General features: G+C 43.1%; 1 protein-coding gene across 5 annotated transcripts in view; it reads left to right on the top strand.

Moving 5' to 3' along the window:
* The window catches only part of LRCH1 (leucine rich repeats and calponin homology domain containing 1), a 204,317-nt gene extending 178,153 nt beyond the window's left edge, over positions 1-26,164 (top strand). For 2 of the 5 annotated variants that reach the window (NM_001048155.2, XM_023239734.2), the window contains 4 exon segments: positions 16-125; positions 1,185-1,322; positions 5,745-5,822; positions 23,619-26,164. In NM_001048155.2, the coding sequence (NP_001041620.2) occupies positions 16-125; positions 1,185-1,322; positions 5,745-5,822; positions 23,619-23,729 (437 nt within the window). In that variant the 3' untranslated portion in view covers positions 23,730-26,164. 5 annotated transcript variants of the gene reach the window in all.
* Positions 26,165-27,981: the final 1,817 nt, after the last annotated feature.

Here is a 27,981-nt window from a genome sequence, read left to right as displayed (position 1 = left end):
TCCTCTCTGTTACAGTGTTTCTGAGACCTCAGAGAAATTTGGAATCTATAGACCCACAGTTTACAATTCGGAGGAAAATGGAACAGATGAGAGAAGAGAAGGAATTGGTGGAACATCTCCGCGAGGTACCCGAGAGATAGTATATAACCGAATAAGCGCCTTCAGGGTTGAGGCAGCATTCTGTATTTTCGAAAAATCGACTTTGAAGCACCGTAGAAAGGGACCTGTAGGACTCCAGCAAACAATCAGTATTCCCGGCATGGGAGCTTTGAAGGAAGAGAGAGAGAGCAGGGCTGAAGAGGTCCTCGGGGTGGGAGTGAGGGGGTTTGGCTGTCAGAGGGCAACCGTGAGTGTCGTGCGTCCTAGCCATGTAAGTGTCAGGATCCTGGCTGTGATACTCTGCTGTACTTTTGCAAGTTGTTACCTTTGGGGGAAACTAGGTAAAAGGCACACGGAGTCTCTCTAATATTTCTTGTAATGGAGTATGGATTTATAATTTCTGAAGATAAAAAGTTCAGTTTTGTTAAAGGGATAAAAATGGATTTCTCAGTTAAAACATAGTGTGAGAGGGGTGCCTGGGTGGCTCAGTCGGTGAAGCGTCTGACTTCGGCTCAGGTCACGATCTCGCGGTTCGTGGGTTCGAGCCCCACGTCGGGCTCTGGGCTGACAGCTTGGAGCCTGGAGCCTGTTTCAGATTCTGTGTCTCCCTCTCTCTCTCTCTGACCCTCCCCCGTTCATGCTCTGTCTCTCTCTCTGTCTCAAAAATAAATAAACGTTAAAAAAATTAAAAAAAAAAAACATAATGTGAGAGAAAAGCATCCCTCAATCCCTCGTCTGCCCCTCGAAGGCCGTCAGAACCAGCTGGGCCTGGTTTCTGTTGGTCGCCTCATTTTGGTTTTCTATTTTCATAGCCAAGGCTCTGGCAACACTGAACTCAAGAAGTAATTCCATTATTCCTTTCACTCAACTTATTAAAACTTGTAGGCGCGGCTGAATTTGGTTTTCTACAGCGGAATTTTTACTGTAGTATCTTTCGGAAAAGGTTCAAATAATGTCAGTGTTTTCCAAATCTTCCTATTCTTCTTCCCCATAATGAAGTTAGTGTCTCAATTCATAAATACCCGTACCTGTTTCTTACTGTCAGTTGCCTGGTAACAGCTGGCTTCCTTCTGATTCCCCCACAGAGCATCGAGATGAGACTCAAGGTCAGCCTGCATGAAGACCTGGGGGCCGCACTCATGGATGGCGTGGTCCTCTGTCACCTGGTCAATCACATCCGCCCGCGCTCCGTCGCAAGCATCCATGTCCCGTCACCAGCAGTTGTAAGTAACACCAGATAAAGGGAGACTAACTTTTACTTAAGACACACACTTTCGAGGGACGGTGTTGCTCGTTAAAGATGAGTTGTGATTTAAACAGTGAGAAGTCTTTCCAGAAAGCTCTTCCGGTTGGTAGCTTCTCTTCTTTTTTTTTAATTTTTTTTAATTTTTTTTTTAATGTTTATTTATTTTTGAGACAGAGGGAGAGCGGGAGTGGGGTAGGGGCAGAGAGAGAGGGAGATGCAGATTCTGAAGCAGGCTCCGGGCTCTGAGCTGTCAGCGCAGAGCCCGAAGCGGGGCTCGAACCCCCAAACTGTGAGATCATGACCTGAGCCGAAGTTGGACGCTCAACTGACTGAGCCACCCAGGCGCCCCAATAGCTTCACATCTTAATGGGATCTCTTTCTCAATCACTGAGGCTTTTAGGATGACTCTGAAAAGACATGGATTCTGTATAAAATGAGATCAGTAACCTCTCCAGCCAGAGTTTGGTCAGCCGGGCATTAATTCAGCAATTCCTTGGTGCCTCACTTTGCTCAGGTGGGGTACACTGGAGGTCCTGGGGCAATAATGAGAAACGACTGACTGAGTGAAACTCCACCAACACCCTCAAAATGCGCTGCTCCACTGCAGGGAGGTAAAGCTGGATACAGAAACCTCTTCCTGTGGATCACAGAGCACGTTTCCCTCCAGAAGAGGGTTACAGAGAGTCACTTCTTTGGTCATTCAGATGAGGGTGGGGGAACCAGAGATAAGCTTGTCTTTGGAGTCCTATATCAGGTTCAGGCAAGTAGGAAAAAAAGAAAAATGTCTATCCACACGCTCCACTGTTCATTAGGAGAGGTGGGGAGAGTTTTGGGGCTCTGCAGGCAGCGTTTGGGCTCAAACCCTAGCTCTGCCTATAAGCCATGTGACGTTGGGCAGGGATTTAACCTCTCTTTAACTTGATTTGTTCTTGGACATGTTCTTCTGAGGATAAAATAAGGCCCCCGCATGTGATACATGCACGAATGTAAGCCATTGATGTCATTAGTGTTTATAGAACAGGTTTCAACATTCAGAACCCCTAATTGCAAGGCCCAGTGCTCATAAAATACCACATAATGAGTGTTTTTCTCCCTCCCCCCCCAAAAAAAGCTCACAATGGCATTATTGATGCTTTTCTTTTGGCAGCAGGAGAGATTAGCTAATGAATCTACTCCAACTGTCAGCTCCCTTTCTATACTATTGAACATATTTTTCATGGAAAAGTTTTACCCCCTTTTTTTTGCCTCAGAAATTAGAGGAAAATGATCAATTTGTCTCTTCAAATCTGTGCCTAGCTTGCCTTAGTTTGGGGAACAAATTCTGTCGTATAATCTGCTATGAAACTTTCCAGTATTTTCTACAAATGAGGCCCAAATGGCTATAAAGTTGTGTGAGCCATGTGCGAAATTCACATTTAATAGTTTTTCCCAATTTTTTTAAAATTTTTTTTAACGTTTATTTATTTTTGAGACAGAGAGAGACAGAGCATGAACAGGGGAGGGGCAGAGAGAGAGGGAGACACAGAATCTGAAACAGGCTCCAGGCTCTGAGCGGTCAGCACAGAGCCCGACGCAGGGCTCGAACTCACAGATCGTGAGATCATGACCTGAGCCGAAGTCGGACGCTTAACCGACCAAGCCACCCAGGCGCCCCCCCCCAATTTTTTTATAAGAGAGAAACTGTGACTCCTCATAGCCTCCAGTTTGAATGTAAAATTAGTTATATTATTCACAGTGAATATGAGTCATGTGTCTAAGCATTTTTATATTTTGCTAATCCTTCAGGAAAAATGATGCATTCCTTTAAAAATCTTTTGGTTGTCAACCTGTTTTCTTTTTTAAATATTTTTTTAATTGAAGAAATAATGGGAAATAATGCCCAACTAGAGAAAATAGAGAAATGCAGAGGAAAAAATAATATCAACCTTTTTTCCACGAGCCAAAGACAACCACTGCTAGCATTTTGGCCTCTCTACTAACAGCTAGCATCCTTTCTGCGTTTAAGGTCTTTTATTGAATGATGAGCTACTTATGTATACTATTTAGTAGTGTTTAAAATGTATCAAAACCTAGATTTTCCTCACGTCACAAAAATTCTTCATAAATATCCACTTTAATAACTGTAATGTATTTTAGCTTGCATTATCATAGTGTAGTTTTCCTTTTTAGAAATATGGGCTGTTTCCAAATGTCCACTTACCTAAAATTCTTCGGGGAGGTTCTCGGAGCCCCCTTTGGTCAGCCCGCCAGCTGTGCTGCAGCTGTGGAACCTGCTTTTGGTCCTAGTCTGGGCTATCATTGTCTACTCCAGTGTTTACGCGGGCTCTTCCCTCTAAACTAGAAGGCTCCCCCAACCTTTTCTCCAAATGTCCTCATCTTGCAGCCTCACTGGCTCCCATTGCTCCTGTCCCTCAGCGTCTACAGGAGGCAGGCCATTCTTGAGCCCTTAAAACTGAGTTAGGTTCCGTTCCTTATGTTTCTTTTTCTCCTAATAGTCTCACAACTCAGACCTCTACCATACTAAACTATAATTCCCTGCAACTTACTAATATTTCCAACCCGACTAGAGGTAAGTGACCCTGAGAATTGTGTGTTTCGCTTCCACGGGTGCATACTTCACAGCTGGTGGAGTATCTGACACATGGGAAACACACAGTATGTGCCATCATATCTGCACCAACAGAATGGATGCCTTTTCTGCCCACGTTATGGTCAATATCAAGCATTCTAACTTTTCATTCACAAAACTAATAGTGTCCATTTTTTTTTATGCCAAGCAGGTGTAATTTTGATTCTTTGACCATTGACGGGGTCGAACCTCTAACTATTTTATTTGTAGTAAGTGCTTTTCTAACTAAACCCAGACGACAATAGTAGAATGGGCCCTCCTTCAATTCCAAAGATGGGAGATACTCTTGCGTTGGCTTTACTGGGCTGACCTAAATATTTTGAACGGTGTTGGGCATCTTTGGAGTTTCAGAAAAGAGCCCCACAAAATCCCAAGTACACAGAGGACGATGAGGGCCTGGAGGGTTGGAGAGACAAACACTCAGGTCTCAAATGGTGAAATGCCTCTTGGTGCCCTGTCAGCTGGGCCAGCTCCTATTCTTCTGGTAACCTCATGTCACATTACCTAAGTCTGTTCCTTCCCTTTGCATAAGGGTGAACGTGGTGGCCTTGTCCCAAGACATGCCTGGGAGTGAGCAAAACCACCGAAGCAGCTTCCTGCCCCATCTTTGCAAGTCTCACGTTAAGGGGTACCATTTCCTCTCTAGCCAGGGTGGAGAATGCTTGTTTAGCCTCCAAATTAAATGGTTCCATGCCAGCAGGTTTTCTTTTTCCCTTTTTCCGGGGGCGGGGGTGGGGGGAGGATAAGGAGTCCCTTTTTAAAAAGTAAATAATGTGCAAACAGATTTTTGTGCTGACTGGTGTGGACCCTCTAAGATGGGCTAAGAGTCACCTCACTCTCGCTTACTTTTCACAGGGCAAAATCAGTCCTTATAAAATATTGCTTCCACACCCAGACTGTTGGATTCAGTCTTGCTCCCTTTTTAAGGGAACGAAGAGGAGAATATTAAAATTTAACAGTAAAGCTTTTAAACTTACCATGTAAAAATCAAACTGTGTGAATCAGATGTACCTGTTTTCCATCCCACACCTTAGAGGCCATCTGTCACCACAGTCAACTCAACTGTGAGAGGCCATTGCTTAAATCCTAAACAGGCCACCATTTTTATGCCGTTTACTTCTGTTGCCTCTTTCTCATCAAACCCATTGCTTTGGCAGGAAGGAGATTAATTGGCCTGCTGAATTTAACCCTTCTTATAGAAATATATTGCTGTTGGGAATAGGTGATGCTTATGGTATATTAATAGATGAACGAAAGCAGATTATGTAAGAGTATGATCCCATAAAAATTATAAGTATGCATGTATGTGTATATACATATGTATATGTATATACACATACATGCATATGCAGAAATTTGCATTTATACACATATATATACATGTATGTGTATATACATATGCATATGTATATACACATACATGCATACGCAGAAATTTGCATTTATACACATATATATACACATGTATATACACATGTAGAAATCCTGCTTATATAAACATCTATGTGTATACATGTGTTTCTGTGTATCTTTTCACACATGCATATACACATACACAATGTCTGGAAGAATATAATCCAAAATATTAATAGTTCTTATCTCCAGGTGGATGTTTCTGGATGATTTTTATTGTCTTCTATTTGCTTAGGTATTTTTTCCCTTCAATGAACATGTGTTACTTGTGCCATTTAGAAAGGTTAAAATTTAACCTGTTGTTAAAAATCATTTCTCTTTTAATAATTAATTATTTCTCCATATTTGCATTTATAGCCCAAACTTAGCATGGCCAAATGCAGAAGAAATGTGGAAAACTTTTTGGAAGCCTGTCGAAAATTAGGAGTACCAGAGGTAACATCAAACTTAGTCCCAATAACCATGTTTTGGTACTGATTTCATTTAATGCATGTGTTTGAGACCACTGAATGAATGTACAGATTTACACATCCTTTGAAGTCTCAGTCTTTTTCGAGGAATAATGTTGAATAAGTTACATAAAATTTTAGCTGAATTCCTCTATTACAGTGAAATTAAAATGGCTTAAAGCAGTATTGGTCAATACTGAGGGAAAAGAGAGTAGAATTTCTTTAAGGTTTTGAAATAAATGCAAAATTCCAAACTTGAGAAAAACATGTAGTCAGCTTGATTCTCTACTCCAAGAACAAAAATTGCTGAGGCTCCATTGAGCCATCTGGCACGTTCCATAGGGTAGAATTTTGGAGGTGATGGTTTTCCTTATCCAAAGCTGTTATGCAAAGCACACCTGTAGTGAACTCCTAATTTGTTGATTTCCATTCTGTGTAGTTGCATTTTGGGTATGTGGATCAAAATATATTGAAAATATTGTAATTATTGTTATTATTATCATTAATCATTACCACTAATAATAACAATGTTTGTATGTTGCTTTGTAATTTGTTAACTGTTCGCAGTTCCATTCCCCCGTTGACCCACTCTGTAGATCCAATTGGCATTCCTTATAGCCAGCCCAAATATAGTTGGCTACTTTGTCTTTCTCCCAAGCTAAGCCCCACCCTCAGCCTCAGCCCGATGGCTAATTTGGGGCTTTTAAAGGCTTTGCTATTAGTAACAAAATCCACTCAATCTGGGGATAAGTTGAGAAGTTGATAATCATTGTGATAAACAGATATGGACAGTAATTACATTTTGAAAAACTTTCTTCTATGTTTTCTAACATGCCAGGGATAAAGTAACTACAAACTCTGCTGTGAAATACTGTTTATGAGTATGTGAAGGAATTGCGTTGCAACGTAATTCTACTCAGTGGTAGGAGTTAGTTATTGGAGTTGAGAAAGACTTATTCTCCCTCCCACCATCCCTCCCATCTTCCTCTTTTTCCCTCCATCTTTCCTTCCTTCCTGCTTTCCTTCCTTTCTTCCCTCCCTGTCTTTTAGCTTGTTAAGGTTCAAAGGTAAGGGGTTATTAGTGGTGCATTTTTTATCTTATTTGAGGGCAAGGAGAGAATTATTAAAGCACCATTAAGTCAGAACTGTATCCATGAAGAAAACCTTATAAATTCACGTTTAAAAAGAGCGTAATCTTTATATAATGGATGAAATGTCTTTGTGATCAATCCAAATGTCTTTCAGTAATGTTAATGTTAATCTCTGTCTCTATATTGCATGTGTATGTTTTAATATTGCATATACATTCCCAGCTTCAAATATTTGTGAAAATTCTTATACACACACTATTTTTAAGAATTTGACCATCATGGGCTAATAAGATTTCCATGTGTGAATCAAAACTATCCTACTAGGTTTCAGACGATAAATTATTTGTGTCTGTGCCAGAAAGCACTGATGACTTACAGCCTAATCCCCTGTGATATTTTTAAACTCATCAAAAAAATTTTTTTTTGGCTTATGGTGATACAAAATGAAATGGAAATGCCCTTAACCAAGTGTTGTGAATAAAGGTTGGTAATTATAATTTTCTTTCAAAGTAGGGGAAAGGAAATTAAATTACCATAATATGCAGAGAAAATTTTTTCATAATTTCTGAATCATGCCCCTAGCAAAGTGTCCCTTGCACTAATCAGTAGCTCATAATTTCCAGGAAGATTGAATTACAGGGAATAAATAACCTTTTTTGCCAGTGTCCCATTTAACTATGCTTAGTAAGAAATATATTACTTAGGCCAGTTTTGAAATTTTTTTTGAAGATTTGAGGTGACTTTCAAGTTTGCACCGTGTGTAATGTGCATGTATGCTTGTGTGCATGCTTGTGTGTGTGTGTGTGTGTGTGTGTGTGTGTGTGTGTTATCCATCCTAATGGATAATCCAGTGGCATTTCACCGGTGACTAGAGTTACATGAAGCTTTTTGCTACTAGAGAAAGTCTGTTGGTTAATTAGCAATTGAACTTCTTTAATCAAATGTGTTAAAGTAAGGAAAGAATATTCTAGTGGAAAACTAGAAATTGCCATTGGAAGGCAATTGGCAAATCTCCCTGTATGCTCAAAGGAGCATACTTTCATCTCACGGAATGAATTAGAAATACATGATTGGAAACGAAATCTTTCCTCTGGGTGTATGATAGTTGGGGGAGGGGTGAAATGACTCCCCTCCCCTTAGGTATGCTTCTTTCACTAGCGGGGGTGAAGTTTTAATGTACGTGTTTTAATGTAGTATAAACAATTGCTTATTTACACTAAAAAATAATATATCACAAGCCTAATTGCAGAAATTCTCCATTTACAGTCAGATACTTGAAAAGGCTGGTACCTGAAAACACAGAGAACCTGGGCCATTACTTTCTTAATTGCATCACATTTAATATTGGGGTACAAAACAGTCATTGATTTCTCAGTCAAAAACATAGTTATTTCCTCAATTTGCAAGCTTTTCCTGCTTCTCCACCCGTTACTTATCTACTCACTTACACTCACAAGTCACAGAGATCTTGAATTCTGTATTTGATAAGCTAAATACTAATTGACAGTGATGAATCACCCTGTAGAGCCTGAGAAGTCACAGCTGTGCTCTAAGCTTTGCATTTGTTGTCTTTTGTAATAGAATCACCGTTTGAAACTAGAAGGCAAAGTCAGCATCGGCAGCTTCTATAATTTGTCAGGTTCCTGTGGATGGAATGCGGTTGCTGAGCAGATTTAGTTAAATTTTTACAAATAAAGTAATATGAAGGGATGGAAGTAATTTTAAAATTGTTCCAGTTGTTCTAGTGCATTATATTTTCTTTAGAAGTCCCCATGGACACAATCCCAGCTCTATACCTCGGGGTCGGTCAAGGTTCATGAAGCATTTTACTCTGCACTTGGGTAGCGAGGTTCTGGTGTGGCTTACTGTAAATGTGGCTTCTTCAAATTGGCTGCATTTGGACTTGCAGGCAGGGAAAGCAGCCCAGTCGGTGTATTTGCAGGAGGTTAGCACATGTAGACGGGTAAGGCACCTCCAGAGCTCTGGTGTGTGGTTTATGACATGTGGGTAAGGCTGGATCCTTGGCTCCTTAGTCGGTGGGGACAGACAGGATTTGGAACAGCAGCTGCCACTGATGGAAAGAAGATGACATCACAGAAAGAAGTTACCGATGGGGACCTTGGAGAAATTCTGTTAGGGTGACAGGAGAATTGTTTGCCATCAACTGAGAGGGATTTGGCATGAGGTGGAGGTTTGCTGATGAGAATGCCAAGGAAAGGTCCTTACAAATGAAGTAGACGGAGCGTTTGTGGACAACTTTTTTTCTCCATGACAGGATGACATTCTTTCCAATAGTTACTTCTTTTAAAAAAAAATTGTTTTTAACGTTTATTTTTGAGAGAGAGAGAGAGACAGAACGTTGAGTGGGGGAGAAGTAGAGAGAGAGAGAGAGAGAGAGAGAGAGAGACAGAATCCCAAGCAGGCTCCAGACTCTGAGCTATCACCACAGAGCCTGACACGGGGCTCAAACTCACAAACAGATCGCGACCTGAAGGGAAGTCAGACACACAACCGACTGAGCCACCCAGGTGCCCCTCCTTCCGGTAGTTACCTCAATGTACGTTATTCTTCCTTCCTGCTGTCCATTTTAAGTGCCTTGGGTTTTTGGTTTTGGTTTTAGGACCAGTTCCCCAACTAAAGGGACACAAACTGAGTGAACACAATGTAGAAGGAGAAGAGTGAGTGGGTGAAAGGGATCTGTGAGCCCGAGGAGGGAATGCACAAGGTCTGGGGTCAATGATCCCCCACTTAAGCTGGTAACTAGTTATGTGCCCTGAGGCAAACTCCTTAAAATTAGCAGCAGTTAACCATTCGTTGAGGACTTGTTATACATGCATCATCTTAAAGACTTCTTATACATGCATCATCTTAAATGCTCACTGTTGAGGGTCAGAGGTAAATATTTTCTCACCGTACTCTGAGGAAACAGAGTCCAGAGAGCTTATAATTCCCTAAACTCACGCTCACAGCTGGTAGCCATAGACATAGTGGTTTGAACCGGTTGAGTCCCCCGCCCCCCCACTGCAAACTGCAGGTGTTGGGACTTGAGGAGTAAATATAAGCCCATTCTTCAGAGCCCTCGAGTCTTTTCAAATGGCCAGCTCGGGAGGGGAGGGAGAGCCAAGTGGGAAGACTACAGATCGTTCTCGCCTCCTGCATCAGCCAGAGCAGTTTCTGTTTTGTCAATAGTATATATTAGATTTCTAGCTAAGATTTTCTTTGGGGGGGGGGTGGGGGCGGTTAGGAAGCATCCTGTTGCTAAGCTTAGTTTGAAAATCACAGACCTCTCCGCTTTCTCTGAGCTGTAATACTCCACGAAAGTCCAGCTCCGTAATTACCTCTCTCTCATCCACTGCCTGGCGGTGGGCGAATTCACCGCGGGTGCATCAGGGTGCCCTGGAAAATCTGGGGATTGGGTGGTGGTGCCGGCATCAACTTGATCTTGAAGACCGACCTCCCCTTGGTGGGCTTCCAGCTTCTTGAGGATATGTTCTTTATATCCCCCCAAAATCTGACCTGAAGTCATGAGGCTATGAATGGACAGACTGAGGCTTCTTTTCTGAGTCACCTGGGCCACGCTTGGCCTCTATGCTTGATGTAGAAGATTCACCGTTGATTATTGGGGATTTCCAATTGGATCCAAATTTAGGGCTGTTTGGGGCTCTTTTTAGTATTGTCTCCGCTCAAAAGAAATCTCTGACTTACAAAGCATTAAAGTTATTAGAAAATAGAGAATTATATTTTGGTTCACAAGGGAAATTTTCCTATTCGGTTTTAAATAAGGAGCCTTGGCCTCAGACCTCTGTAAGGAGCTTAATTTAAGACTTGTTTTCTTTAGAGGAGAAGGGAACTCAGATGAAACGTGCTTTGATTTTGAGCCGCCCAGCCTTTTGTAGCCACTGTTGTCTGCAGAGGGAAAACAGAGGAGGATTAAGGGCAGCAGCTCTACCTCGGTAGACACCTTGGCCGCACAGGGCCCCCACCTGCCTGCCTGAGCAGCACAGACGCCAGGGGCTTGCGGGACCGTAGGGTGTCCCTTAGCTTCTACATGGGCCAAAGGGAGTTACAAATAAAATCCTCGAGGGGCACCTGGGTGGCTCAGTTAAGGGGCCGACTTGGGCTCAGGTCATGATCTCGTGGTTCGTGAGTTCGAGCCCCGTGTCGTGCTCTGTGCTGACAGCTCGGAGCCTGGTGCCTGCTTCAGATTCTGTCTCTCTCTCTCTCTCTCTCTCTCTCTCTGTCTCTCTCTCTCTCAAAAATAAACATTAAGTAAAAAAAACTTTTTAATAAAATCTCAGTGCATTTGGATTCTAACCATGATCCTGTTGCTATAAGAGGATTGTGTCGATATTATGGCCGAGTCTTCAGTGCCTTTCATATTTGCCTTTCGTTGTTTTCTAAAATGGGATACGGTAATTGAAAGTGTCAGTAGTAACTTTCCTACTGTCCGTGAGGGTTTAGGAAATTTGTAACTAATCTGAATTATTTTTTTTATTGGCAGGCCTTCTATAAATTGAAAACACGTTGTTTTAATCTTGAGGAGAAATGAGTTCTTTCTCTTTGACCTTTATGCCTCTTTTTTCCCCTTTAGCATCAATTCAAATCATAATAAGTACTTTTCTGGGATAGGCTGAGATTCTTTTCTTTTTAATGTTTGTTTGTTTAGAGAGAGAGTATGCCCTTGTGAGCAGGGAACAGGCAGAGAGAGCGGGAGAGAGAGAATCCCAAGCAGGCTCCATGTTGTCAGCACAGAGATCATGACCTGAGCCGAATTCAGGAGTCAGACACTTGACCGACTGAGCCTCCCCGCTGCCCCTGGAATGAGATTCTTACTACGAAATTCATTTGGCTTTTACATTTATATTGGTTAATTCTGAGTCTGAATAACCAGAGGTGAAGACCGACACATTTATTATTTTTGTTAACAGCAATTTAAAAATTTGTCATAGATTAAAAAGGACCAGTCTCTAGCTTGTAAAATCAGGCCCAATTTCCTACAGGTGGTGTGTGTTTGCCATTGAGAATGTAAGAATTCTTTCCCACTGTGTGTCTCTCTGGGCAGCGGTCTAACAGCCTTTCATGAATGCACGGTTGAGAAGAACCATTTTAAAAGTGGCATCTTCAAAAGGTTTTAAACTGCAATTCTAGATAAAGTAGTTTCCTGATACAACAGTTACCCTCCACGTTCATAAGATTGATGATTAGTTCTGTGTATTTGGAGAAAACTGTGAAAACCCTTCACTACCTCACTCAACTCCCCACCAGATTATACCTTGTCAGTCAGAGCTTTACATGTTCAGAGTGGCCGTCAACGTTCCTGAGCTATGTTACCTTAGGTTTAAAGAAAAAATACTTTGTAATCGTGTTGACTTAAAAGTTAAAATTATATTTATTTTAAAAAAAACTTTTTTTTTTAAATGTTTATTTTTGAGAGCGAGACACAGCACAAGTGGGGGAGGGGCAGAGAGAGAGGGAAACACAAAATCCGAAGCAGCTCCAGGCTCTGGGCTGTCCACACAGAGCCCAACGCAGGGCTCGAACTCACAAGCTGTGAGATCGTGACCTGAGCCAATGTTGCAAGCTTAACCAACATTGAGCCACCCAGGTGTCCCTAAAATTAATAAAATGAATATATTCTAAAATTGCTAGAATTTAGACTGCAGAACACTCACAACATTTATAATCTAGACCTTTTTCCAGATCTGTCTACATTTCTGTTTGCATCCATAGTATTTGGGGAGGCTCGGCCAGTCTTTCATAGTAAGTAAGCTTAGTCACACATTCTTGAATTAACCTTGGCAGTTGTGATTTCTGTTCTTTGTAGTGGGAATTAGCATCCACACTTGCCTCTGAGGACTCTGAGTGTATTCACTGTGCCTTTCAAATGCCTTGCAGTAATTACTAATGCTCTGTCCTACAGGGTGAAATTTTGCCTCTTTCCATTTTCTTCCTTTTTACTATTTTCCTGTTTTAATTTTAAGAGAAAAAAAATGCACAGTCTCTAAGTGCCGCTCATTAAGACTGTAATTTGGTAGGCACAGGATCAGAAAATTCATTTCCCCCAGCGGTTTCAGCCCTGTTTCCTAGCACAGCATCCTTGAAGAGGTTGCTGTGGCAGTTTGGGCTGTGGGACATGGGACAGAATCAGAGCGCAGGTCTCAGAGGACCCCAGCAGCCCACGCTCCACATGTTACGGTGATTCCAGTTTTTGCCTACCAGACAATCTTAGACCCATGCCTTTTCCTTTAGAGATCACAATTTAGTTTAAACCAAACACCATGGACTGTGAGTCTGGGCCCTACCCACTTTAATCTGAAATCTGAATTAAGCCCCGAATCTGTGGCATCACGAAATTAATTCCAGGACAAGAAGAATGGTCTGTGTAGGCTCCCCACGCGAGAAGTGTGCTACTCAAGAACACTGTAAGGACTATCCGATTCAAGTTCTTGGAGGGCATTGCTGGGGAGCAGACCAGACATTTTCCCTAGGGTTCTGGGAAGTGTTTTAAAGCATAGACTGGAGGTAGAATGATTTGCTTTTGCTGTGGAAATACCCACTTTTGTGAAAATTCACATTTCAGTTTGTGGACGCCTTATGTCTTACGTCTGCTTTGCTCAGATTTCACTGGTTCAGCACAACATTGCAATAGAGAATTCTTATTGCAATAACACGTCTTTCCTTAGATGTTTCCCCATCTGCTAATCCTTGACCGGTGTCTCTCTCCCAGTGAAATCAAATCTATGTGTAGATGTTTTAATTCTTGGGAAAGTAACAGCAGTAGCTTGATTCCTCCGAATCCACTGAGAAAGCTGCATGATCTGAATAGATGTAACGTGGCTTACTGTCTTTAAAAAGTCTTAAGAACAGCATCTTTACCTTCATAAATTAAAATTAGAATGTTTTTAATCTTATCCATCGTGCTTGATATTATAGCGTTTCTTTTCATCTGAGGGCATCAAGCTGACTTCAGAGGGTATAAGACAGCATCTTTATCTTAGAAGCTTTCAGTTGCTCTGTGATTTGCATCTGCTTAGCAATGAGGCTAAAATAAAGGGGAAAACTGTAGCAAAGTATGATATAAAATATATATCGTATATATGTTTTTAAATGCTTTGCCAGACTTGAAATAAAGCTGCAAGTATGAACTATACCTTAAATAGTTTCAATTCTTGTTTCATTTGGACACAAAACTACTTTCATGTTGACATATCAGTCATAATCCGTTATAATCACTGTTAATGTTAATCTGTAGTCCTTTCCAGTTCAGGAAGTCATTGTATCAGGAAACTGCTTCCTGACAAGAGCAGATATTTGGAGGCCAACTCAGAAGACCCGTGCCCTACCATACGTGTTTAGTGATGAATAAATTTACATGATTATCCCACGTCGGGGGGTGTACTTTTATTCTAACCGCACATCTAAGAAGCCTCCTTTAGACTTTTGGTTTATGTGTGACTGCAAAAACATGAAATTTAACGTGCTTTCTGACACATGTAGGAACACAGGTAAAACCAGAATTCCCCGGAGTCTATCAGTAACCCTAGAACAAAAATGAATTAGGTGTGTGTGTTACCTTTCAGAGAGGAGTACTTTATATTCATCGAGTCTTCATAAACCAGGGTGAAAAAAAAAATACATTGAGAATGGTGAGGACAGGTGGGGATTCAACTTGGAAGCTTATGTTTTGCCCTTAGGTGAGGTCATGTCCTGAATGTCCCTAGTGAAAAGCTCTTATTTCTATGCCATTGGTGAGCACGTGATACCACCTGGATATTAAAACTGTTTGGACGCCAGTAACATCCAATTGAAGAGCGTGCTTTTCCTTAGTAGTGGCTTTGTGGGTGAAGGATTTCCTTGTGCTACTTGCATAAAACACTTTGGGTATGCTACTTTGTTTTGTAACCGGTTAAAAAAATCTTTGGTGGAATGGGTTTTACCTGCTTGAAATAAGGGGTTAGTCTTGCCATTTGCTAGTAACCAAAAATGTGTGCTTCTTTCCAGCTGTTCTTCCGTGTAGTTTTAATTGTACGCACTGTCTCTTTCTGTTCTAATGGCTGCCCACGGAATAGGCCGACCTCTGCTCTCCGTATGACATCCTGCACTTGGACTTCCGTCACATTCGAAAGACTGTTGACACTCTGCTGGCCCTTGGGGAGAAACCCCCACAACCAACTTCTGCCCTCCGCTCCAGGGACCTTATAAGCTTCTGTCTTGTCCATATTCTCTTTATAGTGCTGATCTATATCACTTACCGCTGGAATGCTCTGTCCGCATAACGTGTGCATGTGCATCCAAACAAACACTCTGCTGTGTCACCCTGAGCCATCACAGGGCCCTTCCTCCCTCTGAGCCTCTGCCTTGCCAGCTTCCATCCCTGTCATCTCTTTAGTAGTCTCTCGAGTTTTGAAGGGAACGCTATAAGTCAGGTTTTCCCAAGGCACAGACTTTATAGAGTGCAGTTCCCATTAAATAATCTCTCTCGCTTCCTAAAAACCAGTGACAGCAGAGTGTATCAAGACCTCATGCTTTCTCACTCACATAGCTGCCCTGGGTAGACTGAAGAAGATGCCAGAACAGGAGCAGAGGGGATTTAGGATATGGAAGTCTTTTCTTTGGGTCAGTGTCAGATCCTAATTCAGGAACGGGCAATTGAGGTGTAGTGGAGCCACCTTGCAGAGAAGACAGGAAATCAGCATTTTGGGCCCAATTCGGTCTAGAAAAGTCTTTGATAATACCGTTATTGACCAAGTTGAAAAATACCGTCAGTGAATGACTGCTTTGCCGGCCATTCAGTTGGTTTCCTCCCTGTTTCCCTCAATGGGAGGGTTGCTGCCCACTTCTACCCTGAGCAAGGCCCTCTGCCCTGCTGCAGGAGAAGGAGCTGTGCAGCGCGGGGGCTGGGGAAGGAGGGGCCACTGCTGTTAGAGCGCCACCTGGAGGCTTCACTTGCACATCACTTCCCGCTTAGTTTTACCTTTTACTCCTCGCTAGGTCTACCCTGAGGCTCTTAGAAAAGCATTTTCCAGAAGGGATTTCTATTTTTAAATAATGTAATGGGTCGTTTTGCTTTTTTGCTACATCACATGATAGCTTCAGGTCAAGAACGTGATGGATTTGACTGTATTTGTTTTCAAATAAAGCCATGAGTCATGGAACATTCTTGGTCTGAGGACGTGGGTTACTATGGCAGAAGCCAACAGTAAGATTGCTCTCATTTTAGCAGAATGTAATTTCCCTAATGACTTGACATTTCCATTTAACCTTCGGTTTCCAGTGACATGAGCAAGCTGCTTCTATTCCTAAGTAAGCTTACAGGATTATATATTAACTAAATCTGCTTTTGGAGCAATGTGATCGATCAGTTTGTAACTAAGAGAAAAAAAAAAAAACAACACACATTAGAATCTTGTCTCGGCCAAGATATTCCTGGTTCTGGGATTTCTGTTTCTAATATGAGAACGCCCTGCTTGAGGTTTGGACAGTTTCTCCTCTGCTTCATTATACATCTGGGTGCCACGTACTATTTCTTAAATTTGGGGGATGATGACATTAACTTCCTCAAGATAAATTTCTAGTTCACTGAGATGCGAAGAGTCTCCATCCATGGCTGCTAAGAAGATAATTTTAGTTTTCTGAACGTGTCCATGAATCCAGGGGACTTGAGAATATGGAAAACCCACATAGTGAGAAGAGTATATTTATAAATCTTTTTTGTTGCTAAATCAAGTCAGATTTTCTGACCGGAAACACTCTTCCCTCAAAGATAGCTCTTCCCTCCTGATTTTGTGTGGACTGGTGAAGTACAGGGTATGCGGAAGTTGTCTAATTAAGCTCGGTTATGTATAAACAACCCACAGATGTACTGAATTGCTTCTGGTACCCTTCAGTCTGTAACACAATGAAACCCCTTTGTGCAATGTCTCATGAGCACCCTAAACCCTAAGTTGCTTAATAAACACATTTCAAGTGATTCTTCCAGGTTTTTATCGGCCCATCGATACACTGATTTGCCCACCTAGAACAGCCTTTGCTTTTCCATCTGGCTCTACCTTGCACTGACGCTGCCCTGTAATGATCACTGTTGTTTGGTTTGTTTCTTCTTTGGGAGGGGTGGGGGGCAAAAGGGAAGAAGGGAGATGACTTACAGGGGGGCACTTGGAAGAAAATCCTATCAATCAAAACAGAGTAGAACAATCATGTGAGATCAGATTTAATTTTTGGTGCTGAGCTGACATCATTCTCTGGCTCTGTCCATATTTCAGTTCTGGCCTCAAAGATTCTTTGGATGTGCTTTCATTTCTCCTGTCATTAATGTATCTGTCCCCTGACGTGCTGCTCCTCTTGGGATCTGTTGAATGGCATTTTTTTTTTTTTAAATCAGGAGGCATAGTAACTAGCAGAACACAATTAATTTAGCCCTTTAGGCAAAACTTTGAATGAACTGTCTTGCCCATTGTCAAGCTGTTCATTTCTATACAGAATATTAAGCCCCCCCGTGGTTCTTCCCCAGAGTACCCGCACACCAACTCATATGCTCTCGTGATGCCTGCCGTTACAGTGTGACTGGGGATGCAAGCTGATGTGATTGTCGTCTGAGAGCTGGTCGGGGATTTAGTTGTGTGATTTGTACGTGCAATCCTAAATTTCCTTCCTCACACAAGAAGGACCATTTTCCTAGTACTTCCTTCCAATGCCTGCTAAAAAGAACCAATTATTTATGTTCTGTCTTTGAAATAGAAAGATCTATTTGAAATAGAAGGTTCTCTTTCTCCTGCTGCCCCAATTGATGGCAGCTCGCCACTCAGCGTTAGGATTTCCACAGTGTGTCCCAGCTAATGTGTCTCTTCATTCCTTCTATTCATGGATTCATAATTTGTAAGTGGCTCACAGTTCTGGGGAGAGACACCTATGAAATGGGGCTGGGGGAGAGGCACTGTAGAACTCCAAAGTTAGACAACTAAGTAGGAGGTTCATCAATGAGAACAGGTAAAAAAGGCACTTGATATCCTGATACCGTTTATTTGTAAGAAATTAAATTTAGTGCGAGGGTCATCTAAACTCCACACTGGTCCCTGTCATAAGATCAAAGGATTTTTACCTTACAGGGTAAAAGGAATGGACAGTGGATTAAAATTTCAATCCAATGGCTTTGGATTGAGTTGAAAAATATTTTAATTCCATTTTAAGAGATTCTGGGCTTTAAAAAAAATTGTTTCAATGTTTATTTATTTTTAAGACAGAGTGTAAGCAGGGAAGGGGCAGAGAGAGAGGGGGATACAGAATTCGAAGCAGGCTCTAGGCCCTGACCTGTCAGCACAGAGCCTAGCGCAGGGCTCGAATGCCCATTGAGATCATGACCTGAGCCTAAGTCAGACACTTAACCGACTGAGCCTCCCAGGTGCCCTGGAGATTTTAGTTTTTAAGATTAGGCTTCAAGTTTTGAAATTAGTTCTCAATAAAAAAATCAGATACATAGAATGTGTGCTTTTTTTCTTTGAGACTATCAGGGTCCAGTTCCTTGGCTTTTCACTGCGATTTTATTTGTGCCTGTGTTCATTCATTCATTCCTCAATATTGAATGAGCACTCTTTGAGTAAGGCTGTGTGGTAGACCTGGGGGATAAAAAGGTGACCATGATACATGACCCCGTCTTTTTTTTTTTTTTCAACGTTTATTTATTTTTGGGACAGAGAGAGACAGAGCATGAACGGGGGAGGGGCAGAGAGAGAGGGAGACACAGAATCGGAAACAGGCTCCAGGCTCTGAGCCATCAGCCCAGAGCCCGACGCGGGGCTCGAACTCACGGACCACGAGATCGTGACCTGGCTGAAGTCGGACGCTTAACCGACTGCGCCACCCAGGCGCCCCCATGACCCCGTCTTTGAAAATCTTGCAGTCGAGACCAGGAGCCAGCAAAATTTTTCTGTAAAGTGCCAGATTGTAAATATTTTATGCTTTGTGGGCTCTACAATCTGTTACACAAACTACCCGGTCCTGTTGTGGTCTGGAAGCAGCCATGGATGACTCATACATGAAGGGGCGTGGCTGTGTCCCCATAAAACTTTGTTCACAATAACAGGCTATGGACTGAATTGGCCCGCAGGCACTGGTCTTTGGAGTCCTGATCTAGTGGACAAATAAAATGGAATTCAGTGTGATACGAGATTCTGCAAAGCACAAGGCAGGGGATCGGAGCCTGATGGGTAACGGTCTGTGAAGCCTTCTTGCCCTTGTGCCATGTACCCTGCGACCTGGAAGAGGAATAGCCAGATGAGGGGGGGGGGGGGAATGTGTTCTGCGGAGGTGAGAAAAGGGGCGGATGTGTGTGGAGAAAGAGGCGTTCTGGAGGGAGGAAGCACTGGAAGATGGCCTGGCTGGAAAGCAGAGAATCAAATGAGGAGTGAGGAGACGCCCTCTCAGTCTGTAAGGGTTTAACGTGGTCTCCCTCTTAGTTGGACGACACTGACCCTCCTGAGCAGGAACTGGAAACTCTCTCAGTGTGAAAATAATGCAGACAGTCTTGTTGTAGGTTCACTCACTTCAGTGCCAGGAACCTGCATGTGAGCAACAGACTGAACGATATGGAATCTGCTGATGTAAATGACTTTGGTTTAGTCAAGCGGCTGGCCTGGAAGGAGGCATGTGGCCGTTTGGGAGCACGAGGAGCTAGAGAAAGAGGACAGCCAGGCAGGGCTGCTCCCATGAGGCGTTTTTGGCCAGGGCACGATCGATGTCTGTTTCTGTCTTTGAAGAGAAGCCGAACGAGGATCCCCACGCGATGTTGAATTTGTTGGGGGTTACCGGGATAGGACTCCGAGGGTCTAGAGGCCTCTTCCTGTCCCAGGGGCCGCAGATGCACCATACTCCCCCGTTGAAGGAATTTCTGGGAAGGAGCGTGGTGTTGTAGAAGGAGCCCCAGCTTTGAGGTGAGGCTCATCTTCAGATCCTGGTTCCGGTACTTAAGAGCTGTGTGACTTTGCCAGAGTTACTTAAACTCTCTACGTCCCCATTTTCCCATCTGTAAAGTAGAGGGATTATACCCACCTTGCACAGTTGTCGTAAAGAATTAAGCGATGTAAATCTGTAGCATTGGCACCAAGCCTGTAGGAAGGGGCCCGGGAAGCCTTCCTAAGGTCACATTTAGTCTTTCTGGCTTGCCTGCCTTTTCCAGTCCTATTTGCTGTGACTCCAAAAAGAGCTGGATGAGGGGATGTGAGGGAACCTTACCGATTCCACCATAGGAGAAGCAGCAGCAAGCACATGTTCTTCGGAGGGGATCAGAAGCGTTATATTTCTGTAAGATACTACTTCATGACTCTGCTCTGTGCTTTGAAAGGAAACACAGCAATGGTGCCACATTCTCAAGAAGAGCCACTAGGCTTCTCTAACAGTGAAATTGAAATGCACTTGAAGTTCGTGTAAATGTACAGTGATCCCCGCTTTAAATCCATTTTAGACCGGTTTCGGTGGCACTTCTCTGTCCCTTCTGACCCAGCCATAACTCTACGGCAGTTCCTTCCCCATCTCAACTTCTAGGTCACTTCAGGGACCCTCTCCCCATGCCCCCATGGACATGCAGTGGCAGGTCCAGTGTGTGGAAGATGGCCTTCTGGCCTTCCTTGCTGTCCTTGCTCAGCCTGTCAAGCAGTGCCTCAGCTCATAATTCCATCAGTCTTCACCCCAGTCCTGTGATGATACAGCCTGAACTGCCATGTTTTTGTTTCTACTAGCTCATGCCAGTCTTCCTAGGTTACCACCAACTCCATCCAAGTAATCTGAGGGCACTTCCGGGTTTCTTCAGGGCATGTGAATGAAAGAAGAGGCAGGAAGGATGTGAAAAAGTACCTTTTTCTGTCTCCTGTTTACTTCTCATTGCCGACCGTAAGGGTGGAAGGGAGAGCCTTGGACTCTGCACCAGGTTTAGGAGTGAAGAGACCAGGAAGTGAGAAAAGGAGACCAGGGAGAGAAAAGACCAGGAAGTGAGACCAGGAAGTGAAAAAAAGACCTGGGAGAGAGGGTGAAGCGAACTCAGCCTGTGATGTCTGCAGAAGTCCTGTCAGCAGGAGGCTGAGACCTCAATACTTTCCCATCCCTGTGTCTCTGGAGCCCCCAGCCTTTCCCAACCATGACCTCTAGCTTGGAACCACTCTTTAATGGGACCAGGGCAGTCATGAATGGAGACATGTTGAATCTTAAGCAGGACTTAGGGTAAGGCACGTAGCCCCAGAAAAGCCATGTTGTACACAGTTTAGACCCTGTGGAAATATTAGTACTTAAATTCAGGAACATTTAGGACTAAACATAAATAAACACTGCGGTCAAGAAGCAAAGTGTCTTTCAAGATGGCCTCGGTCATATGCTTCCTTCTAAGATTTCTATTTGTGTTCCTCACCTAGTGTTCAGTTGATCTCTTACTGTTTTTCTCAATGATTTATTGAGCTTATGTGTCATATAAAACTCATTGTAATTTGATGCAAATACTTTTTTTAGAGTTGTTTATCTTTTAATTAGCTTGGGTTTTTTTTTTTTTTTTGACACATAGAGGCTTTAAACTTTAAGGCATAATCAGTTGTCTCTATCTTTTGTGATTTTTATACCATTTTTTAGCTTAGATAATTTTCCATTTATTTATAAGAGAAAATGCTAAATATTCATGTCTGTTTTATTAGGAGAGGTGTTTGATTTAAAAAAAAAAAGTTAACACTTTAGGGGCACCTGGGTGGCTCAGTCGGTTAAGCATCCAACTTCAACTTAGGTCATGATCTCATGGTTGGTGAGTTCAAGCCCCGCATTGGGCTCTGTGCTGACAGCTCAGAGCCTGGAGCCTGCTTCGGATTCTGTGTCTCCCTCTCTCTCTGCTCCTCCTCCATTCGTGCTCTGACTCTCTCTCTCTCAAAAATAAACATTAAAAAAAAATTTAATGATTTAAAAAAAACAGTTCTTTAATTCATTTCAAATTGATTTTAGCATATGGTGTAAATAGAAGACTTTATTTTTTCCCCAAGTAATACCTTGTGTCAGGTGCTTAACCATAATAGTGGCCATTTGTGATTTCCTACAAAGGCGGATGTCAACTTATGTGCTGTGGGGATCATAAGAATGAAGTAAATACACTCCTGCCCTTGTGGAACCAATCTTAGCAATGAAATGCCAGATTGGGGTGATTTCACAAGCCATGATAAGTGGTGTCAGGGAAGGATATACACTGATGTCCGGCTGTGGCATGCCCATCCTGTCCTAGTGACCGCTCCTGACTCCCAGACAGAACCTCCCATCCTTTCTCAGATTGGCATGTGGCTACTAAGTTGGCCAGCAGCATAAACCTGCACACCCACCTAATATGCCATTGACAAGATAATCCTATTATGATACAGATCAGACACATGAAATAATGGTTGAAATTGTACTTTAAAGAATCAGTTGTCCTGTGTTGACATGTGGCCATTTCTTAAGACCTGGTGCCAGAGAGAGTCAGAGATACTCTTAATTTACCACAAGTTAGGGAAGGAGATAGGGATAGGGGCAAAAAGGTGGTTGAGAGAGTGTAGGAAGATGACATTTGCAGACAGTGGAACAAATTACTTGAGATGTCATGGCGTGTCCTTTAAAGACCTTTCTGAGGACAGAATGCCTGTATCTGTGGTAATTTATGGGGAGTCCTGCACTGAGGAAGTAGGAGGATCTGGTTCCTCAAGCACAAATAACATGAGACGCAGAAGAATTGTCCAAGATCCTGATTGGCTTCATGTTAAACACTGTATCCGTTGCCTGGGGTGTGATGCACGTGCCATTTAAACTGCCCTTAAAAACAGTGGCCATTGGGCTGTGGAGAACATACCATGATCTGGTAGACAAGAGGGAGTGTTTGCTGTGGATTCTTTTCCTAGCCAAGGAGACATACTCAGCAAGGAGATTCCCCTCATTCCCCGAGCCAAATGACAAAGGTTTGAAATTATCTTGTGTTCTTTTGTAAACTGTTTGGTTGAGCATGCAAGGTTCTCCTCATAAGGAGTGATTTGTGTCGATTATTTTCCTTGACTCACACGTACTGGCCATTTCCCAAGAGCAAAAATACAACATGAGGAAGTAACAGGACATTTGTGTCTTTGACAGTTTTACGAAAGAGTCTTAAAAGAGACACTAATGAAGGCTGTGGTTAAAATTACTTATTTACAAGGCTCTTGATAAACCATGAAGAAAGGATACCAGTCCACCAGCATGCCTCCATTTCAGAGATCACAGCAAATAAAATCAAGGTTTATGGTCAATATAATGGTGCATGGTCAGTGTATAAATGAGAATATTAGTTCCCTTAAAATGTGTGAGAAGCTACTGGCAATTTGGCTTTATAAGAATGTAAGCTAATATATTCTCGGTGTTTGGTTTCCACCTGACTCTATGTAGCTCAGTTATTTACCATAATGTTTTTTAAAATGTTTGGATCTATTGCATATTTCAGGATGATTGGGAGACTTTCTGGAACGACCTCCACTTGTGAAAAATCAGTATTTTCTCTGCAAATACAGAAAAGATCTTTGCCAGTGGGTTGAAAGCAAGGGAGAGAGCACAGTCTGAGACGATCAGACAGGCATATGTCAGAGCTCAACTCAGCTCCTGTCAATGGTGTCCTAAGATTTTATGATTATGTTGCGGTCATCTAAAAATTGATGTTTTGTTCTTCTCCCTTTTAGGAAAAACTGTGTCTACCCCATCACATCCTTGAAGAGAAAGGCCTGGTCAAAGTGGGCATTACTGTTCAAGCATTACTAGATGTAACGGTAACGAAGTCTCTGTTCACATGAAACCAGCTCCTCTCCTTTGGGTCGGTTCAGACTCGTCTCTCGTCAGAGATCCTGAACTCTGCTCTCAGCACCTGTTCCTCCTACCCTCCCGCTCACTACCTGTCAGTTCCCTGGCTCTAGTTGCATTGAAGGGAGGACATAAGGGAAGATGTTTCTGCCTTTCAGAACTGACCTCCACTGTTAAGACATGAGAGAGATTTACCTTAAAGCCAGTGAGGGAGCTGTCTGTGAAGAACTGAGCAGCACATCGATGCCTTTTACAACCTCCTTCCATCCCTACGCTCACCTACTGCCATTACCGAAACACCAAGCACAACCGTTTTTGCAACAAGACGCATTTGTTTTATTCAAACCAAACTTCTTGTGTATTTGGTGGGGGGGGGGGGGGAACTCAATCAGGTTTTTCACCACCAAATTTTTCAAGACGTTTCTTGAGACCATTGCCTTTTAAAAAACTATTTTCGACATACAAAATATTTATATAAATATTATTTATTAGTGAGTTGTTATTTCATCCTTTGGATGCAAATTGTAAATTAGGAAACTATTTTATTACTGCTTTTTTGTGGTTAAACACTTTATTTTAATATTATAAATATTGAATTATTTTCTATGCTCTTTGGTGTGCAGTAGTTGTAGGTCTCAGTAATCACGTTTTCTGGTGTTTGTGACTCAGAAACAAACAAACAAAAAAATGAAGCCAAAAAACAGGTGCTTCTGTGACAAGAACTGTTTTCTGGGGAGGCATTATTTCCACTTCGGTTCATCGAACATTGGTTTTATTTATATTTCTGCATTCCATCCAGTTTCCTACATTCCAGCAGCCCTGTTGTCCTCTCATGTAATGAACTGACTGAAATCGAGAGAGCACCCCAAAGTTATCTGTAAATAGCTGTGATGGAAAAAAAAAAGGCACATTAAACTTGAAGATGAAATGTGAACAGTTATTTTTTTGGATTCAGACTTATTTTGCTATGCACAAAACATTCACGTTTTTAACACAGAGAAGTAGTAAGTGTTAGCATCGTGCGTCTTGAAGTATAATTTTGCACTGTAACTTGGGTAATGAAAGAAAGTCTAACGCCAAAGGTAAATAATCAGGAAATGGCATCGGAAAGTGGAGGTAATAAAAAGATGTATTGTTTAACCAAAAAGCTTCATGAAGGACGGCTCTGACCGAGTGAGCCAGAATTATGCACGGCACGTAGGGCCCGGATCAGGAAACCAGCACTTCTTACCACTGCCAGTCTTAAGGGAGGAAACGATTGTGAGAAAAGCAGGCGTGCTCACTTTATTGTAATTTAGTCGGTGGCTTCCAGAAAACGCTGCAGGATTCACGGTCTCTGGTGTGAAACCGCGGAAGTGAGTTAGCGAGTTGGTGGGGCAGCCGCATGAACACCCAGGCAGGCTCTGGAGAAGGTTAGGTAAGTGGCGTTTGGAGACGGAGTGGCTTAGGAAGGAGTGAAAAGTAAGTTCGATCAAAGCACGACTAGAGAAGAGCCAGCGAAGGCAAGGGAGCTGTGTTGGTTGGAGAGATTCACATAAGGCTTAACAGACACAACCACCTATTTGAGGCCGTTACGTGCACGTGCACTCGCCCATCCCAGCCCTTCCTCTTCCGAAGTCTCATGGAGGCTGACTGCAGCTTCGCCTCCGTGAAAAGCCATTGTAAGTTTTTAGAGCGGCGGCAGCCACAATTCACAAGACAAATACAAGGGTGAACACAGAGCAGAGGATACCGGGACGATGGTGTGCATTGAACCGCGGACCGACTGCCGTCGGTCAATGCCAGCATCTGCCGTGGGCAGGATGGAGGGGTTACTGAAAATGGTCGTTTGCATTGGCAGCTAGCGGTTATTTCCTGTCAAATAAATGTACTGTGCACTTTAAGCTAACTTAAAAGATGTTTTAATATTTTCCTGTACTGCACAAATACCTGTTTTATCGAATAGCATAATGATGTAAAAAAGACGTTTTGGACAAAGAGCGTATTCAATGTAAACAACAGGCCAAGGTTGATACAGAAATAGGAACTTAGTTTGCTGCACCTTGACGGGCATTCAGAATGCAGGGTCCTGAGATATTTTTTTACGTGTATATATTGGCAACATGAAGCTCTGTAATCCTTGTTCTGAGAGGGTTTTTTTTTTTTCCCCCAAAATTAAAATATTTCTTTGGATATTCATCTTCAGTATTTTTCTTAAAGTTGGCTGTATAATACAAATGGCTTCAATACTTTGTGCAATGGCTTTTTTTTCTTTTACGTGCAGTCCTTGTATGGCTAAGACGTCTTCAAGATCCTTGTACACTGTTTATATGTGCAATAAAATGTGCGTGGCCAGCTGAGAGTCCCTAAGTGGACAGAATGTACATAGTGCGAATATCCTCTCTTTTATTATTTAACAGTCATTAAAACTTTGAATTTGTACAAACCATCTTCTGACTGACTGACCCATCTGATGCAAAGGTTGATTGTAGTCACAAAAGCAATCCTAGCGTGTCATTGCTGAAATAGATTGTAGCAATTATGTAGTGTATATGTATGAGTGTGTGGATGTAATATATATATTTTGTTTTTGACAAGTTTTTTCTAAAAAAAAAAACTTTTTTTTTAATGTTTAGTTTTGAGAGAGAGAGAAACAGCATGGGCAGGGGAGGGGCAGAGAGGGAGGAAGACACAGAATCCGAAGCAGGCTCCAGGCTCTGAGCTATCAGCACAGAGACCGATGCGGGGCTCGAACTCAAGAACCGTGAGATCGTGACCTGAGCCGACGTCGGCCGCTTAACCGGCTAAGCCACCCAGGCGCCCCTGACAAATTTTCTTTCAAACTAAAATCTTCCCTGGAAGCACAGAGCACTTAAAGCAGAGTTGCTATGAATGAGTGGGAGTGGGAGTGTAGACTCAGGACTCTCCACCTGTCTCTTGGGTGGCAGCTCCAGAAGGTGTCACTGAGGAAGCCTGAAGGTTCTGGTGGGTGTTGTTGAACCACAGCCTCCAGTCCTTTCTCCTCAACTGCCCCCTGTGGAATGTGACCCACGGAGAGCTAAGTGGCTGCCGTGAGAACACCTCCCACAAATCCAGGCCAGGGTTTTCCCACGCAAGCAGCCTGTCTCTGGTAGACGTGCAGCTGCCTTGAGGAATTCCGGTGAGAACAGTGGCTGGCCGTGTCCGTCCGCTCATCCCAACCACACACAACACGCGAGAGCGACAGCCTCGGCAGGGACCGGTGTCAGGGTCTCCACGTTTAAGATCTATTTCTGCCGAGTTGAGAAAACCGACGCATGGCCCCCTGCGTGCCGATTGGGGATGTGGCTCCTGTGCCGAACCTTGAAATCGTAGCTCTCTTAGGCTTCTGCACGTGATGCAGGACCAGCACTCATGGACTCTGTGCTTTGTAAGTTGGCTGGAACAACTGGAGAATGTGTGAGGGGCAAACGAAGGCGAGGCCACGGGAGCAGAGCACCGGGGGGCCTGGCAGGGGCATCCGCGCCGTGCAGCCATGTGGCGTTGGCCACAACTGGGGACGGTCCCAGAGACCGAGTCCTGGCCAATGGCCACCTCAGGGGCGTCTGAGAGATCCAGGCAGCAATGACCCCGGTGGGGCTGGTTAACTAACCTCCCAGCTTTCCCAGGAGGGCAGCTAGCAGAGCCCAGATCCAGGTGAGTCTGGTCTCTGGGGAGGTATGATGGGGGTGGGGGGGTTCTCTTAGGACCTGGTAGTCCTTGAGTGTGGGGCGTGTGTGGGAAGCAAGGCCCACTCTCAGCCGCTACCTTTACTCTTCACGCTCACACACTTGTGGGCCACCTTAATGGTTACTATTTATTGAGTGGCTACTGTTTGGGGCGAGCGTTTTTTTTCTGAACCGTAAGCTCCCTTAAAACAAGGCCGCTGTTGTCTGTTTTGTTCTCTGCTGATCCCCCCCATTGCCTGGAACAGTGCTTGTCCTGTAGGAGGCCCAAAAAGATGCCAGTGAGGAGAATTAATGAACCCTGCATACATTATTTCAAAAACTCTTGCCAAAATGCTACCAGGAAAGAATTTGTGGACTCCTATACTCCCGTACTACACGCATCCAGTAACTAACCCTGCCTCCTATGCTGTGAGGTTTTGTGGTTCTTACCTGACATTGCCCACGTGGCTGTTGGTTCAAGAGCAGCCACCTTATTCAAAATTGAGCACTAAATCTCTTCCCCAAGATTTTAATTCTTTTCCTGACGACAGGAGACAAAAGACATAAAACCTGGAACAGA

This window comes from Felis catus, chromosome A1 (genome assembly GCF_018350175.1).
Source record: "Felis catus isolate Fca126 chromosome A1, F.catus_Fca126_mat1.0, whole genome shotgun sequence".
In the NCBI taxonomy this organism is placed as follows: domain Eukaryota; kingdom Metazoa; phylum Chordata; class Mammalia; order Carnivora; family Felidae; genus Felis; species Felis catus.
The sequence above is the reverse complement of the archived record's forward strand: the minus strand, read 5'-3'. Positions and strand labels throughout refer to the sequence as shown.